Source organism: Brachyhypopomus gauderio, chromosome 10 (assembly GCF_052324685.1).
Source record: "Brachyhypopomus gauderio isolate BG-103 chromosome 10, BGAUD_0.2, whole genome shotgun sequence".
Lineage (NCBI taxonomy): Eukaryota > Metazoa > Chordata > Actinopteri > Gymnotiformes > Hypopomidae > Brachyhypopomus > Brachyhypopomus gauderio.
In genome coordinates this window covers 6,217,984-6,236,150 of record NC_135220.1, presented here as the reverse complement: position 1 = coordinate 6,236,150, position 18,167 = coordinate 6,217,984, and the positions used below count along the sequence as shown (strand labels likewise).

At 41.7% G+C, this 18,167-nt stretch overlaps 1 protein-coding gene across 2 annotated transcripts; it reads right to left on the bottom strand.

Moving 5' to 3' along the window:
- Window positions 1-5,202: 5,202 nt before the first annotated feature.
- Window positions 5,203-17,949, bottom strand: LOC143525288 (uncharacterized). 2 transcript variants are annotated; one of them, XM_077019015.1, is made up of 24 exons: window positions 17,480-17,949; window positions 16,816-16,950; window positions 16,435-16,527; window positions 15,897-16,061; window positions 14,885-15,022; window positions 14,502-14,678; window positions 13,552-13,716; window positions 13,215-13,280; window positions 12,928-13,045; window positions 12,625-12,730; window positions 12,210-12,445; window positions 11,599-11,724; window positions 11,344-11,470; window positions 10,825-10,993; window positions 10,512-10,739; window positions 10,253-10,347; window positions 9,858-9,908; window positions 9,216-9,594; window positions 8,928-9,104; window positions 8,495-8,606; window positions 8,024-8,117; window positions 7,664-7,835; window positions 5,851-5,935; window positions 5,203-5,507 (listed from the first exon to the last, which is right to left on the bottom strand). In XM_077019015.1, the coding sequence occupies exons 1-20, from the start codon at window positions 17,565-17,567 to the stop codon at window positions 8,500-8,502; spliced, it is 2,946 nt and encodes a 981-aa protein (XP_076875130.1). In that variant the 5' UTR covers window positions 17,568-17,949; the 3' UTR covers window positions 5,203-5,507; window positions 5,851-5,935; window positions 7,664-7,835; window positions 8,024-8,117; window positions 8,495-8,499. The 2 variants fall into 2 exon arrangements, with proteins under 2 accessions (XP_076875130.1, XP_076875131.1); XM_077019016.1 differs by lacking the exon at window positions 17,480-17,949 and having other exon boundaries at window positions 5,204-5,507; window positions 16,631-16,892.
- Between the last annotated feature and the right edge of the window lie 218 nt (window positions 17,950-18,167).

Here is an 18,167-nt window from a genome sequence, read left to right as displayed (position 1 = left end):
AACACTCACAGATCTACCTACAGTACTCACTACACATGGTCTTTTCTCCCTCTTATCTCTCTCTGTATTACACACTCCACCATATTATGTCAGACATGCTCACTGTGACAACTAACACTGCCCATTATACACACACAGACACACATTCACATACAGCCCTTACTCATGAACACTTTCACATAATCACAACAAACCTATCTCTCTCTCTCTCTCTCTCTCTCTCTCTCTCTCTCTATCTCTCTCTCTCTCTCTCTCTCTCTCTCTCTCTCTCTCTCTTTATTATACATGCACACACATGCACTGGCCTACCTATTGGTTTCATATACACATTGCTTCACCCATACCTACCCAGTGATTACATACATGCTTACGCATCTCAGTCATAGGTTCAGCACATACACTACATACACCATCATCAGACATGTGAGTTGTCTGTGACAACTGACACTCCTAAAACCTCTTCATGACATATATATTTCATATTGCAACTGCCCCATAACTACACTGCCCTAGCCATTCTTATCCATACTTCAGGGACTAACAATCACATGCACAAACTAACATTTAGTTTGTTTTTGATAACACTCACACACTCTCTCTATCACACACACACATACACAAACAAATACAGCTCTAGCTCATGAATGCTTTCATGTACTCACACCAAACGTCACAGGCACACTCCTGTCTTGTCAGACATGTGAGTTCACTGTGACAACTGACACTGCCCATTATACACACACTCACTGCTGTGTAGTGAAAGTCTAAACAGCGAATGCCAGGGTGAGTCTGACTCCTCAGCCCACAGCTCTGCCCAGTTTTGGGGAGGGCTTGATTTCAGAGCTCAACTAGGTGAGGAAAAGCAATATGTAGCCTTTCCCTTTTACTCTTCCATCTAGAGGTTGCTGAGCACTTAACCACTTAACGCACGCACACACACACACACACACACGTGCAGTCAAAGGCCAAGTGGTTTATATATGCAAACTGAGTGAAAGTCACAATGTACACGAGTAGATGATTGGCAAATATTTTTATTAAAGATGAAATGATGAGTGATGGGTTTGTTTTGGTTTACAAAGATAAACAACTGACAATCAATAAGAGCTGTGTGAAGGATATATACAGCATGTTAAACAATGTAGTCCTACAAGAAATAACTAATAATTATGATTACGACAAGCATAGTCATCTACTTAGTTGTCATTCCTGAGAAGTCGTAGGCACTATGATAGTGCTTCTGTATGTGGTATGAGAAGACGACTAAACACCAGTAGCCAATCTGTGCAACAAATGTCATGGTAGAGGTGCAAATGTGCATAACAAGTGGCCCATTAATTGCAGTATTTTTCAAGCATTGTGTGAGTCCTGTAGTGCTTCATAGTGTCTTACGATGAAAGAAAGTCCACGTGAATGCAGAAATCATCAGTGCACTGGAGTGTACAGATTTCTCAAGCTGTTCATATTTCAATTCACATCCAACTCACATAGTATGTTAAGGCATAATATTGCCCATTATACGCAAACACAAACACACACATTCACATATACAGCCCTAATTCATGAACACTCTCAATCACACCAAGCCTATCTCTCTCAGTCTATTACACATGCACACACACATGTACTGGCCTACCTATGGGTTTCAAATACACATTGCCCTAGCCATACCTACCCAGTGACGACACAAACACACACGTGCACAAGCACAGGCACACACATGCTTACTCAAGTGTTTGCATCTCAGTCACAGGTTCAGCAGGGAGTGACACAGAGCCACAGTCTCCCACACACGCTGCCACTCACACAAACATCCCCCCGTCAACCACCACACAATACGTGGGAAACATATTGTAATTGCTGAAATTTTTCTTATTATTAGGGTTCACACACATAGTGTGGGAAACCTATTGTAATTGTTAGGTTGTTTCTTCTTCTTTTGGTCCATATCTCCCACACTGTAGGTCCTAGAAATAAAATTCCACTTCAGTTGCATTCCTTGGCTCAAGCCAAACGAAAAAGCCTCAAGAACCGCCCACTTAGATTTTTTGCTAATTTGCATAATAAGCAAAACTACTTTTTTATACGATTTTGGTGTCAAAATATTCACAAGAATCTCATTATCAAACATTTCGACATTTCCATACAGTCTGGTTGTCACATGTCAATCAATAGCTCAGAGGAGTGGCCAAATTTACTTAAGAAGCTGTATCTCAGCAACGCTTTGACCAATCTTCATGAAAATTTATCAGTTGTTAGGGCAAATGACTCAGAGGTAACAGGTCAAAGCTGGCCACGATTGTCCAATAGGGGGCGCTATAACATGGGAAAAACTGTTTCTCAGAAACCATTAGTCACATCAAGCCAAAACTTTACAGGCATCATCAGGGGCCCAAGTGATATCAAGACACACAATGATGACATCATCACTCAAAAAACCATTTATAGCCTGAGGTCTTTGTGAGGTATACCAAGTTTGGTTCAAACTGTCGGGGGCGCTACAGTACCCAAAAACCTATAAAATCATAAAAACGCATGCTGCAATCTTGTTATGCATAATACAGACAAGTAATTGGCCTTGTATGATTCAGCTCAATGAGATCTATAACATTGCAATTACATCTCATAACAAAAAGTGCACTGCCTGACCAGAAATGAACCTTTTAATTCACCAAAATGTCATTGCATTACTGAGATTAATGAGTTATCAGTATGATAGTACTTGGGCTCCATCTAGTGGCCAAACACCGAAACTGACTGAAAACTATTGCTCACATGAAACACCACACAAACACACACAAAGCTGATCTCAGCATGTGATTTAGTTCTGTGATCTGAATCATTTTGCCAATACACATTATTTTGATCCTTTTGGGCCTTTAGTGCCTCAACTGAATCTTTTTTTTTTACATAAAGTACACTGCCTGACCAGAAATGAACCTTTTAAGTCACCAAAATGTCCTATTTCATTAATGAGATTAATGAGATATCAGTATGGTAGTACTTGGGTCCCATCTAGTGGCCAAACACCAGAACAGACTGAAAACTATTGCTCACATGAAACACCACACAAACACACACAAAGCTGATCTCAGCATGTGATTTAGTTCTGTGATCTGAATAATTTTGCCAATACACATTATTTTGATCCTTTTGGGCCTTTAGTGCCTCAACTGAACCTTTTTTTGCACATTGATTTATTTGTGCATTTTTTCCATTCAAACAGCTTCTTTTCACATTTTGGGGTCTAAAGGACCTTTTGGGCCTCTGCCTATTGAGGCCAAGAAGCCTATTCGTGTGTGAACCCGCCAATTGCCGCTTGCGGCTATATTTATTATTATTTTTCTCCGCATAAAACGCATACTGCAGCCTAGACCGTAAAGGCCAGAGACACCAAACTTGGCAGAATGGTGTAGTCTCTTTGCGAGACCGTGCTAAAGCACAGAGACCCACATTGGCCTGATGGTGGCGCTATAGCGCACCATTTTGCGTTTTGGTCCATATCTCCCAAACCGTAGGGCCTAGAAACAAAATTCCACTTCTGATGTATTCCAAAAAAAAAATAAAAAAAAAAAGCCTCAAGAACCATTAAGCTCCGCCTACTTAGATTTTTTGCTAATTTGCATAATATGCAAAACCTACTTTTTTGTACTAGTCCCTGGTTTTTCATCGGATCACCACAACCTTGGTGTCAAAATATTCAGGAGAATCTCATTATCAACGTTGCTTAAAAACATTTTGAGATTTGCATACAGTCTGGTTGTCACATGTCAATCAATAGCTCCAAGGCGTGGCCAAATTTACTTAAACAGCCATATCTCAGCAACGCTTTGACGGATCTTCATAAAACTTTAACAGTTGTTAGGGCACATGACTCCGAGGTCATAGGTCAAAGCTGGCCACGATCGTCCAATAGGGGGCGCTATAACATGGGAAAAACTGTATCTCAGAAACCATTAGTCACATCAAGCCAAAACTTTACAGGCATCATCAGGGGCCCAAGTGATATCAAGACACACAATGATGACATCATCACTCAAAAAACATGGCCGCCATGAGCCAATTAATTTTTATTTGAATTAATTGGCCATTTGACAGACTTACCATTGGCCAAACAACATGAAACCTCACCACTGTGCATATCTTAGGACTATGTGTCATGCTGTGCAGTTTTGAAACATTTGGCCACTAGGTGGCGCTATTTGTGAAAATCATGCATAACTCCTCCAAATTTTCACTTAGGAACATGCAACTTGTTTCTTTTTATTCCTTGCAGTAGACCTGACAACTTTGCAATTACAAGTCCTATTAAAAAATGCATACTTTTGTCACATTCATCTATTGTTTGAAAATAGCTATTTACAAACTAGTCATAGGAATTTGATCCAATTATGGAAAAATTGCTATGAGCATAATCAGTAGACTCTGTAGGTAAAAACTGAGTAAAAAAATGTTGGATTTTTATTTTTCTGATTGGTCCATTTTCCCATTATATCATTGTGGCCATGCCATATATGACCTATATTGCTATAACTCATGAACCATGTATGCAATCAATTCCCAATTTGAAAGGCTTTTATATCCTGAAGTCCGTGTGAGGTATGCCAAGTTTGGTTCAAATTGGCCTGTCGGGGGCGCTACAGTACCCAAAAACCTAAGAAAACATAAAAACTCATGCTGCAATCTTGTTATGCAGAATACAGACAAGTAATTGGTCTTGTATGATCCAGATCAATAAGTTCTATAACATTGCAATTGCATCTTATAACAAAAAGTGCACTGCCTGACCAGAAATGAACCTTTTAATTCACCAAAATGTCATATTGCATTACTGAGATTAATGAGATATCAGTATGGTAGTACTTGGGCTCCATCTAGTGGCCAAACATCGGAACGGACTGAAAACTATTTCTCACATGAAATACCACACAAACACACACACAAAGCTGATCTCAGCATGTGATTTAGTTCTGTGATTTGAATCATTTTGCCAATACACATTATTTTGATCCTTTTGGGCCTTTAGTGCCCCAATTGAACATTTTTTTGCACATTGATTTATTTGTGCATTTTTTCCACTCAAACAGCTTCTTTTGGGTCTAAAGGACCTATTGGGTCTATTGCCTATTGAAGCCAAGTGGCCTATTCGTGTGTGAACCCGCCAATTGCCGCTTGCGGCTATATTTTGACTTTCTTCCTCTCTCTTTCATTTAAAGTGCAGGCACAATAAGAAATGCACAAACATCTCCATCTTCAAGTAGAAACCATGTTGGGGTTTATTTTGGTCTGGAGGTCTGGCTGGCAGCTCTCAGTTGATTGAGAGGTTCTTCACAAACTCGTTTAGGCTCTTGCGGCTTGGCATAGGTGGACAGTGCCCCCCCTTACGCTTCCACCCCTCCCGTGGACTGTACCACTGTTGCTGGAGGTCCCCAGGAGGTACCAGAGCAGAGGAAGCACCTTCTGCTCAACCAGTTGTGGCTTGCAGGGGTAGAGTTCCCTAACCAGCTCTATAAAAAGAACAAGATAAATAAATCAACCCTGGAAAGTACTGGGTTATTGCAGAAGCATTTTCTTAACCTAGAAAGATTTAATTCAATTAAAGTGACAGTATTTGGTAACTATGGTAACTCTCTGGAATGATTATTATCAATATTATAAATATTATTAATAAATATAGGAATTATAGTATTTCTGGTAAATCTTTTATCTTTTTTTTATCTCTGGCATCTCTTAGCATATCAGTGGAATGACTTTCTGAAATAATTGTTTTTTGATAAATGTATTTGAATTTGTAGAATATTTCTGTATACACAACCACAAAAGATTAGACACTGTATATTGTATACTTACCTGCAACTTTATCAACAAGATCCACTTTAGCTTTTCCACTGAGAAATCGAGCCTTTGTGCAAAACAGTTGAAGAAGTAGTGTTATCTGAAAAAAGATAGATCAAGGACAGTGTTGGTCAAGTTCAGCAATATTTACAGTATGGTAATTCTTTTTAGAAACTTGTCCTGCTTTATCAAAACAACTAATTATTCACATAAAATGTTACACTTTAACTAAATATATATGAACAGTATCTGATAGGAGAACAAAGCTCTGTTTGCAAATGGTCATTTGGAACACATATGCATAATTATTTGAGTGCATATTAGGCAGAACAAAAGAGCCTAAGCACATCCACTGTAAACTCCATTATTTAACAATCTGCTGTCAGATAACGCAAGATCTCCTGTCAGTCTTTTTTTTTCTCTTTATATTGGACTGTGCCTTAATATGAAAGGAAATTTCCATTTGATCTGCACCACAAACATCTAGCCAAAGAGCAGGAACATTCTTTTACCGATTTGTGTGAACCTTTTCCCCAAAGGTAAAACAGAACACAATCATTGTTGTTGTTGTTTTTCTAAAGCCCAGTGGCATGTGTTCTTCAAGATGTTTTGTAAAGAGAGAAATGAACCCACCAAGGTTATTGATGAGAGCTTGAATGGCACCTATTGTTGCCATGTAGATGGCGTTATTCTTGGAGTTGAGGTGATTGTCCACTATAGCTGGGACTAAGATCTAGACCACTTGGGCCAGGTTGTCTCTGAGCAGTGCTGGCACATCTGAGCAGTGTGATGTGCCAGCATTTAAAATGTGCCAGCATTTAATGTTCTCCAACGTATGACCCCCTTTACCAGGCGTACTCAACTAAATTTGTCCGCGGTCCAATTTTGGCATATACCTGTGACCTGAGGTCCAGGGGGGGGGGCGGGGGGGGGGGGGGGGGGGGGGTGAGGGGGTGTTGTGGTGTTTTGTCCGAAACGATATGTGGTAGAAACACCCCTCAAAACAGGGGAATGAACATTTACCTGACCAATTTTAATGTTGCTATGTGTTTCAGGTTTGAAAAGTGCTGGAATTTAGGTTAAAGTACTTTAAAATGCTTGAAATTGTAACTACTTGGTTTCACAACAAATATCTGTCTGACTGAATAGTTATCTTGTATTAGGTTAACAAATACGAGCCTCTTATAATTCCAGGACGAAACATGAGAACGTGAAGACGTGAAGATTGGGCGTTTTTTAAATAAACAACCATTAAATAATGTGATAAAAAGCGAATTATTTCGAGTATATGTATAAATATTTAACTTAATTATGTTTAACATGCTGGGAAATATTGAAATGGACCTTGAAAGTGACGTACAAGTGCTTTAATTCCACCTTATGAAGGTGTATGAACCCTGAAAACGTGACTTTGTTCATTGCGCTGAAGCGCGGCGCGCGCGAAGTTACAGGTGCACGACCTCGCGAACCGACAGCGCGGAGCCTCAGCGATTACCTTATTTTCGCCGCGCGGACCCTCGCGCCGCTCGCGAAGCGTCAACCAGGCTTGTAGCCCGGGGGGGGGGGGGGGGTGGCGAACGTAAGTTGTTGAGCGGGGGTGGCAAACGTAACACTCGTGACGGAGTGTTTTTTCAATAGCCCTGAAATAAATGTTACGGTTTTGTTTTGGTCCGTATCCAGTTAATCAGGAATGAGATTGGGTCCGGACAGGACTGCGTTCGGGTCCGGATCCGGACCGCGGTCCGCCAGTTGAGTACCCCTGCCCTATACAGATCACTTCTGAAAGCTGCTGAAAACATTAAAAATCAATTCAGTTCAAATGAGTTACCGGGAACATGTTGCCCACGACCATATATGGGTTGTCTTCGCAGTCGACCACCAGCTGATCAATGCACTTGATGCGCTCCCTGAAGTCTTTTGAACCCAGCAGGGCCTTGAGCTGCTTGACGTACTCCGTCTTGTCTGCAATGCTAAGGATGTGTGCCCTGCTGCTGTCTTTGCTGAACACACACAAGAGAGAAAACACAAGGATTGGGTTATAGTGTTGAAACACAAAATGAACAAGGCTGCAATCAAATTAAACCAACATCAAAACCATCAAAATTGCAAACATCAAAGCAGTTCCAATCAGGATGCACTTTTTTGTTGTTGTTTTGATTTTTGTTGTTGTTTGATTTTAAATATTCACCTGCTGGCAAACTGAGGAGGAGGTACGCATGACTCCACAGCTGGGATGGAGCGCCTGCCTCGAGCTGTGTATCCTGAGGCATCTCACCCAGATCCTAAAGCCACATCAACATCATGGAGTGATGATATTGAAGTCCACATGTTGCTTCATACTTTGGTTCTATCCCAAAGGTTTCAAGCCGGTTCATTTTGAACCATGCTCTGTCCTTTAACTACTGGGTCTGGGACTACACTGTGCATGCCCTACTGTAAATACAATGTATGGTGCCACGCACTGCCCTGTACTTTAATATTTTTTTTACAATATATGTCTACCATCACAGTTTAGATGGTTTTTTTTTGCAGTCTGTTTCACCTAAAGGTTTTGTGAATAAGCTTTGTTTAGTGAGTAAACATGGGGCATAGTGGCTGAATGGGATAAAAAATCCTCATCATGTATGCAAACATGTTCCATTTATACTCCTTGTCTAACCTGAGTTAGTTCTGAAGTCCTTCTAAAAACCACTCATGTGCAAGAACATCCTCGAGCACAGGACGTTTTGCAGGGTCCTTTTGAAGACACCATGTTATCAGATGGCGGCAGTCTGTGTGTGTAGCAACGGGATTAGTTGAGAAAGAAAATCAATTACCATCTGAAACTTCTGATCTGACTGTTCTAATGGCTTATTCAAAGTTTATAAATGACAGAACTGTACAGAAACCTCCATCACTAACAAAAAAGACTGAACAAAACTTTATCATTTTAAGACGGTTACAAAATGTTGTATTGCCAATTCTCCATTCTTCATTAGTCCATTTTATCAATCTGTGGTTGTGTATTACATTACCAGATTAAATAATTACATAAATGATCATTTTGCAATTTAGACTTTCTAGTTATCTTGAAGATGCTTCTGCCTTTTCACCTCTGGATGGGTTTCCACTGAAGCACAGGTGTGCCTCAACAATGTCCTCCACCTTCTCAAAGGGCAGATGTCCACAGATAATACTGTAGAGGAGCACACCCAGACTCCAGATGGTGGCTTGACGGCCCTCATACGTCCTGTCAACCTGCCATTCAGGTGGGCTGTATACCATGGTGCCTGAGACAACGAGAGAGAATCATCAATAACAAAATAAAATGTTTATAATAGTCTCTAATTTGATCCCATTTTTTAACTTGAGGTGCACATTTCATTCCTATGGTGAATAACCTCTAAAGTGCCTGTAGGGTCCGGTCTTAAGCAGATCGCCACAGCCAAAGTCGATCAACTTGACGTCAAGGGTGTCCAGGTTCACCAGAAGGTTCTTTCCCTTGATGTCTCTATGCAGAACTCCACGGTCATGGCAGTGAAGGACAGCCTGAACCACCTGACGCATGATCCGTCGTGCCAGTGGCTCAGGCAGTTGGCGTTGGTGCAAGTTCAAGAAGTCAAACAGGTCTATGCAGGGGACGGGTCGCTCCAGAATCAAGATGAAGCACTTGTGGCACTCAAACCATTCTAGGAGCTCCACAATATGCTCACAACGAGGTGGCTTGCACACCATCTCCATTAAAGCCACCTCTAAGGGGAGACGGCGAGTATTGCCGGGCTAAAATTAAGGAAGACTTGGTTAGTATGGGTTTGAAGTTTTATAGTGGAATTATGGTTAGCAGGTTAACATGAAAGGGATCTGGATTGGTACCAATCATTAGATGAAACCTGAATCTAAAATGTGAACTGTTTTCCATTCGTGTTGTGAGTCACTGAATGGAAAATTAACAGCTTTGCGTTTATAGTCCCTTTACAGTTTTACCCATCTAAAAAGTTCCAAACATTGTTGCAATATTACATAAGTAAAGGTATTGGACTTACAACAGTGATGAACCTTTCTGCGTGATACTTTGGCACAAATTTAATGGCGATCTGGTCACATAAAAAACACAGGAAGTGAAGTTATTTACACAAAACAGACAGTATATTTAACATATCTAAGGGCTTTCAGATGGTAGCCACAGCTTCTCGGGTAACTCATAAATCTGGAGTCTGATAAATACTCATCCACAGATTACCAAGCTTATCACATTGTATAATCAGGATCTTTGTGTTCAAAAAGTGGAAAAAGGTCAAGGTACATTAGACTTGACCACTTGATTGCCATGTGAATAACAAAGGATCTCTAGGGAAAACTCATAGCTCAAAGTTCTAATCACAATCTAAAATAGAAATTAGGTCCCACAATCATTCTTGTATTGTGTGCTGATGCTCACCTGTTTTCCATCAGCCTTGCGGACTCCTGCATACACTGAGCCGAATCCTCCTGTGCCCAGAAGACGTCCCGCAGTGTAACGTGAAGTGAAGCTCACTACATGAAACAAAAAAAGTTACATCCTTGTAACTGCAAAACATTATTCAACATGGAGAACTAGATTTAAAACATTGTTGTGTAATGCAGTGTTAACAGCAAAGCAATTTACGTGCAAGCGCAGTGATCACACATGTAGAAGCTGAAGAGCAGGCAACACTCACCAGAACTGTTTGAAAGGGACGGGCGTGCTCTGATCAGACTGGGAGCTCGTCTGCGTCGTGGCAGTAAGTGTTTAGTAGGGACAGCCGTGGGGGGGCTGGGATGAAGCGGGGGAATCAAACTTTTGACGGGACTTCTGGGGGTGCGTGCATTGCTGGGGCTCGTGGGCAAATCATCCATGAGGACATCGGTCTTAGTCTGGGCTGGAACATTACTGTTCAGCTGCAGGTCTGATGAGAAGGAGGTTCATAGGTAAGCGGTAAGGTAAAGTTCTCAGGAAACAGGAGGGGAGCGTTTGCCGAGGTCAGCCGTTACCTTTCAGAGGTGCCGCGTCGTCTGGGCTCACGTCCTTCACCGTGTGCCTAAGGCTGCGCTTCATTCGCTGCGTGTTCTGCCGATCCGTCTGTGCGGCTGGAGCTTCTTGCTGCTCCAGACGAGGCTGACGCATCTTATATCTTGGAATCCTAGACACCTTTGTCCTCTTCTGGGAATACACACGTACGAATCACCACAAAACATGGAGTGATGATATTGAAGTCCACATGTTGCTTCATACTTTGATTCTATCCCAAAGGTTTCAAACCGGATCATTTTGAACCATGCTCAACCACTGTGCATGTCCTACTGTAAATACAATGTGTGGTGTCACGCACTGTCCTGTACTTTATTATTTGTTTACAATATATGTCTACCATGACAGTTTAGATGTTTTTTTATTGCAGTCTGTTTCACCTAGAAGTTTTGTGAATAAGCTTTGTTTAGTGAGTAAACATGGGGCATAGTTGCTGAAAGGGATAAAAAATCCTCATCATGTATCCAAACATGAATCGCCACCTTGGATTTCAGAGTGTGGACAGTGTCCCTGATGGTTGCCAGGTCTTTGGCAGGGATGTACTTTTCCACCATCTTATCAAAGTCATGGTGGGAGGACAGGAACAGCAGCATACGCCGGCCCAAGCGCCTGAGACGAGGAACAGACCCCAAAACAGGAGAGAACCGAGAGTGAGGGATCCATGACTCACAGCATCTATTACTATCTGGGAAATTGAATAAGCTTTGTAGAATTCTCGTTCTGATCACAATACTAACCTGGTTTCTTGGGAAGAGTCCTGTGCCAACTTGGAGACTGCAGGAATAATTCGCTCTGCACCAATCTTCTCTACCAAAGTAGCCAAGTGCCGAGCAGTACACTTTCTTACTGCAGCATTCAGATGACTTTTGAGGAAAACAGAAGGAAAAAAATTAGGGCATTCAAAAAAAGAAGGTAATAACTATTAATCCATCCAATCAATGTATACAGTACAACTTTTTGCTTCTATAAAGAAACTTAATGCCCTTATGTATGATCTACGTGCACAATCAAATGATCATATTCTATTCAATGGCTTAGTTTGCAACAGTTAGTGTATATATGTATTTTTTAAACAGAAAATGTTTGTATGTCCTCTGTGAGCTAGCTAACTAGCCTATTCTTTAAGTGGTGTGAAGGGCAGTTTGGATCAGCAGAGCGGAGATGGAACTCAATAAAAAAAATATTTAAGAGGATAAATAACTAAAAATATTGATATAGGCCAGGGCAATATTTTGAAAGAACAATGGAGAAGTAAAAACAGCAGCCATAATCAGTGTTGTGTTAGCTTCTTGTGACTGTTGTTGCTATCTGAAAGCCACAGTTTAAAGCTCACTGCATGCTAACTGACCAGAGTCCTCCAGCAAGAAGGGCGTTCATGCTCCGAATGGGGGTGCAGTTCTGCACCATGCTGTCCAGAGCTGTGTCCACGTCCTGCCTGATGAAGCCATTGGCCTCCGCTGCTTTGTGGAGGAGGACCTTAGCTGTAGCCTCCACTTCCTGGTCCATCCCTTTCTGCAGGCTGGAGTACAACTCCCTCAAGGACACCACCGCCATGCGGGACACTGCAGAGCGCAGGTGCAGCACCTGCAGGAAAGACGACGTTCCAGCTCGTTTCAGCCACATCCAACACTGCCACCGCCATCTTAATAAGTATAATCCACCACTGCAATGTGTTATGTAGGCCTAAATACCTTAATCACTAATTACAGTTAGATATGCCATCTGAATTTACAGATACACAGTCAGCAAATATAGTGGCTTACCTCTTGAATAAGAACAATGCAGACATCATGAAGCCTGCTGCCAAGCACATCAGCGTGATACCGAGCCAATCTACGGATTGACATCAATCCTTCAATTTTCTTCTCCCTGTATGAAGATATTGGACATAGACACACACTGTAACCATCGGCTACTGAAAGTAAAAAATGCTACAAGAAAAGGGACAAAGAGGAAAAAACTTCACTAAATACATGCATACATACCATATATGCAGAACACCATAAATGACTTGCTGTTTAACCTGCCCTAGCCAAATGCTTCAGAATTTTGCAGGTGTGACTTACCAGTCATCAGAGCTAAGCAGTCTGAAGCTCTGAGCGAGAGCGAGGTCTGGTTTGTAGAAGGGCTGTAAAATCTGATGCTCATGGGGATCCTCCCTGGGAGTTCCTGGTTTGAGTTCATCTAGAGAGGAATACCAGAACCCAAACAAACTGACTAGGACTTTTAGGGCTACCAGCTCAACTTTGGTTCAAATCAGCTTGAAAACTGACTGCAAAACATTATTCAACATGGAGAACTAGATATAAAACATTGTTGTGTAATGCAGTGTTAACAGCAAAGCAATTCCAACCTCTGCCAACTACTCCTTCACACATGTCGTCAGCAGGGACTGCCCTGGTGCTTTGCACTTGAGATCCTGAAAAGCACAATACATATTAACACGTACTCCATCAAAAATCCCAAATATAACTTCTGGTTTCATAGTGGTTTCTTCATGGTGCAGAAAAACATGTCCATGGGTGCAAGCATAGCAATGTACAAGAGGATCAGCAGGGGCTTTTTGTTTGTAGTATAGGGCTTTCAAAGCAGTTTTTACTCTTTTAATACTTTTTTTACTTTTTTTGTTGTTGTTGGTGCAGCAAATGATTTTGGATGCAATTTCCAGGAGAGCAAAAGAGTGAGCTCACCTTTGGCAGGCCTGAAGGCACGGAGAGGCTCTCGGCCAGAAGGTTTGGGGAGTGGAGGCAACCTTGTGAATGTGGGCGGAGAAGGCCTCATCAGTCCTGACGAGGTGACTGTCGTGTGTGAAGCGAGCACAGGCAGTGGGGGACACCTGCTGGAGCCAACTTCACCTGCATGGGCGAATAAGGCCATTAGCAGAAATTACCTCTTTTTTACATTTTTTACCTCTAAATTACATTTCTCAGTGCCTTAGTACTACGTTGCATATGTTTCTTTATCTGAAAGTGCCACTGAAATATGATTCAAGCAAGATGGACCGAGAACGGCAACATCTCATATGCATCTTGCTACAATTCATGTAATGGCAGCACAATGAATTAGTACTGAAGAACTGAAAGCAGGGCATCCGTGAGCCCAGAAGCAGGAAGACATTTATCAGAGCTTCAGTAAATGTGTGACCCAGTTTTAGTTTAGCTTAGTTGTGATTCTTTTAGTTTATTGTATCATGAAGTCTTACATTTAAATACAATTTGATTCAATTTAATTATTTCGGCACAATTCAAAATTATTTTAATTCTGATACTGGTAGATACTGAAGCGCCAAACTACAGTACCGCCTAGCTCTGCTAATGGCTAGCACATGTCGCCTCTGCTAGACACTGTTCCATTACTGAGTGAAACCATGTCAGATGAAGAGCATCAGTATGAGTATTTTGTACATTTGACAAGTGGTGACTATAAATGATCCAAGTATATGCACATTTTTTGGTTAAAATAAAATTCATGTAGTATGTATGACACCACAAAATTAGGTCTGCTCATCACTTTACCACTGACGTGGGAACAAGTGCAAGACAAGCTTAGTGCAAGACCAACTTAACCGGGCACCCAAATAACCGGCCATGCCTCACTGTGTGTGCCTAGCACGTTCTTAGCAACGTAGCCATGCGCTCACCAGTACTGTCCCTCCACGGGCCCGGGTCTCTGCGCCGAGGGCTCGTGTCTCGCTTGTGTCGTCTACGATGCAGAGTGGGAGTGAGCTGCACTCCCGGAAGAGTGGCCAGAGGGTAGGAGGGCAGTAGGAAAGACCCGGGGGGGTTCCCAGACAGTAAGCGGCTGGATTTGGGCAAACCTGCATGGGAAAGGGCATCCATGATCATGAGTTTAGCTCCGTTCACTTGACACCTGAGTGAAGTTTCTGACTAACTGATCTCCTTGTTCCCAAATATCGTATTTAGCAATATTTTAACACAAAACAAATTACGCAACATTATAAATTCTACATTTTGTACAGGTATTTCAATGACATATAAAGTAAAGCCAACATCAATAAGTCACCTCTGCCAGCATCACTGGGGTTAGCTGCTTCGAATATGTCTGGAAGCAAGGGTTGAAGATGTCTGCCGCTCCGGTGAAGTCTCCCCACTCTCTCTCTCTTCCACCCTGGAGATTGGAGCTGGGGAGGCTCCACTGAACCTGGACATGAAACACAGGCAGAACTGTAGAGGACACGTTCAATCTTCAGACCAGCATATGAAATTAAGACCTGCAGATCATACTGCATTTTAAATAACAATAATAGATTATGATAATCGATATTTTGGCATGGCTCAAATGTATATCAAGAGTAGCATTAAGTGGATAAACGAAATGTGCTAATGAATAGGAGCAATTTGAATAACATTTAAGAAAACTTTTATTCATAATCAAATCTGCAGATGGCAGTGAGGAGCAAAAGTGGCTATGGGAGAGCTCTGGAAAGCTCTGGATCGGAACAGCGCAGGCCTGGGGAGTGGGGTGCTGGCACAATCAACTGACTGCAATAAAACTTTCAAGTCTAGTCTTGCTTGTAAGCTCACATTGCCCTTGCCAACAGAAGTAGGTACAAAGCACAAACTCCTTATATCACACAGACTGCTGCTGCTTGACGCTGGCCAGGTGATACCCAATACTTAAAGAAGCCATGTTATATAGATTACAAAGATTAATAGATATATGCTTTAGCAGCAGTCCAGATGAGGTATCAGAAGCCAGCAAAGCAGCATGACAATGTTTTGTTTAGATTGTTTGGGGGTGTACTAAAATAGTGATAAATGACATCTGTAATCCATATACATGTATTATCAGTATTATACTATGCTGGTATAACAATGATTCGAAGCATTATCACCTTATACTAAACACAACCGCCTAGCAGATGAGTGAACTGATGGTGTTACAACCATACCCGGTCTCCCCTATAGGGTTTTCAAAGCAGTTTTTACTTTTTAAATATTTTTTTTTTACTTTTTTTGTTGCTGCAACAAACGGTTTGGATGCCATTTCCAGGAGAGCAAAAGAGTGAGCTCACCTTTGGCAGGCCTGAAGGCACGGAGAGGCTCTCGGCCAGCAGGTTTGGGGAGTGGAGGCAACCTTGTGAAGGTGGGTGGAGAAGGCCTCATCAGTCCTGACGAGGTGACTGTCGTGCGTGAAGTGAGCACAGGCAGTGGGGGACACCTGCTGGAGCCAACTTCACCTGCATGGGCGAATAAGGCCATTAGCAGAAATGACCTCACCATAACATTTCTCAGTGCCTTAGTACTACGTTGCATATGTTTCTTTATCTGAAAGTGCCACTGAAATATGATTCAAGCAAGTGGCTGAGTTGCTGTTAATCGCAAACACTTCCATTTCCTTATAATACAGCTGACTGTCGAATTTTAGGAGCGAGGAAATTTCACGACTGGATTTATTGCACAGGTGGCATACTGTCACAGTTCCACGCTGGAATTCACTGAGCTCCTGAGAGTGACCCATTCACAAATGTTTGTAAAAACAGTCCGCGTGCCTAGTAAAAATATCTTATCAATGTCTATATGAAAGAAGACAGTTATCGATGAAGAACCCACCAGCAGGCTGGAGGTAGACTGGATCCATCTGCCTCAGAACCTTGCCTTGAACATGGGGCTGAGCAAGGTGTCTCTGCCTCTCCATGTCAGGGCCTAAATGCAAAACACCAACGCAGGGCACAGAGGAAGCATGAGCATGTACTGTTAAGATCATCAGGTTTATAAGAAGGGCTACAGTGCCATGTGAATTCATTACAATGTTGAAGAATATGTGATGTCATATTTTCTGATAAAACTGATGTTTTACTGGTCAGGTCATGTGCAGAAAGCTGATGGTTCTGCACCTCTGCCAGACCTTACAAACAAATGTAATAAATACTTCATCATGCATGGTTATTTGGTTTGTTGAATACGCATGTAATCTTCAGTGTTACACAGTACCAGTGAGGAGTGGTCCTTCTACAGGCATGTTAACATAGCCGACATCTGAGGGTCCCGCCGTCCTTCCGTGAGGGAAGGGTGCTGGTCCACAGGGATCCGTGTGGATCACTGTCGCTTGGGGGTTGTAGGGCACACCTGAAAATCCCACAGCAGGTAAAGTGAAACCCAGCACGCCTCCCAGTGAGGCTCAAATGCCTTGTAAGTGTTTCCCAATGAACAAGTGATTATAACAAGGGCTATGGTGCCATGTGATGTCATTAGAATGTGGGGAGAATGCTTAAGAATTTGTGAGGTCATGTTAGAAATCTGTTTCTTTTTAAAAATGTTTATTTTTATTTGCTTTTTCCATGGCCACATGGACAATGTTAACATGGTGGGATTTATGAAAATTGTGCTGAGTCAAAGAAATCAAAGAAATAACCCATGCTCCATTAATTATATTATCCTGTACACATGAAATAAAGAGCTTGACAGTCATCTGTAGAATAAATATACAGGTTATTTTTCTGAACCTTAGAAACCTACTATATAAATGTGTATACATATTTAACTTTTAATTATTATGAATAAGCCTATGGAAATCCATACTCATAAGAATTAATATACTGTCTTACATAGAAGTATAAAATTATGTACAGTATATATGAAAATGTATTTTTCTCACCATGAGTGGTAAAACCTGGTGTGTATATGAAGTGGTTCTGTTCCTGCCTAGGCCTAGGCTGGTCGGTTCTCCTGGGGAAAAAACTCATTCTCCACCTGAAAAATAGAAAGAATAGAAAGACAGAAAGATATAGAAGAAATAGAAAGATTTGTTAGATTTGTATGTATTGTAATTCACAGAGCAAAATGTCTTTCGACTTGTTCTGAGCTTTTCAGCATCAAAACTGAATCCAAACATTCCACCTTCCCAACCAAACATTCTAAACCAAACATTCCAAAGTTGAGTAGCACGTGATATCACAATTTCCAGTTTTTCTAACCAAAACACCAAATCAGCCAGACTGCTACAATAACCTGATGCCGCCTGGCTTGTACCCAAAGGGTTCATACCAGAGACCGTATATATTATATATATACATCAAAGGAATGAATTGAAACTAGCTAGCGGTGGTACGCTAACGACAGCTGCGTTTCAACAGCGGGCGGAAATTATCATACAGTTAAGCCCGCCCACTAAGAGGGAAGACATGATTGGTCAATTTTGCTGTCTGTAAACGAACAGCGGGCATCACAGTCCTGATAGGGGGAGACACAGGCTCACAGGCTTCCACTTAACCCCTCACCTTCCAACACAGATTGAATAGACACGGTTGAATAATGTATTTCCTTATATTTTTGTCATTGTTTAG

Bases quoted from the DNA above. Each gene is read 5' to 3' on its own strand.
- LOC143525288 (XM_077019015.1), bottom strand. From the start codon at position 17,567: ATGAGTTTTTTCCCCAGGAGAACCGACCAGCCTAGGCCTAGGCAGGAA. The intron at 13,717-14,501 runs GTGAGCGCATGG...TCGCCCATGCAG, and splicing joins CCCGTGGAGGGACAGTACTG to GTGAAGTTGGCTCCAGCAGG. The intron at 10,994-11,343 runs GTGGCGATTCAT...GTGTATTCCCAG, and splicing joins TCCACACTCTGAAATCCAAG to AAGAGGACAAAGGTGTCTAG.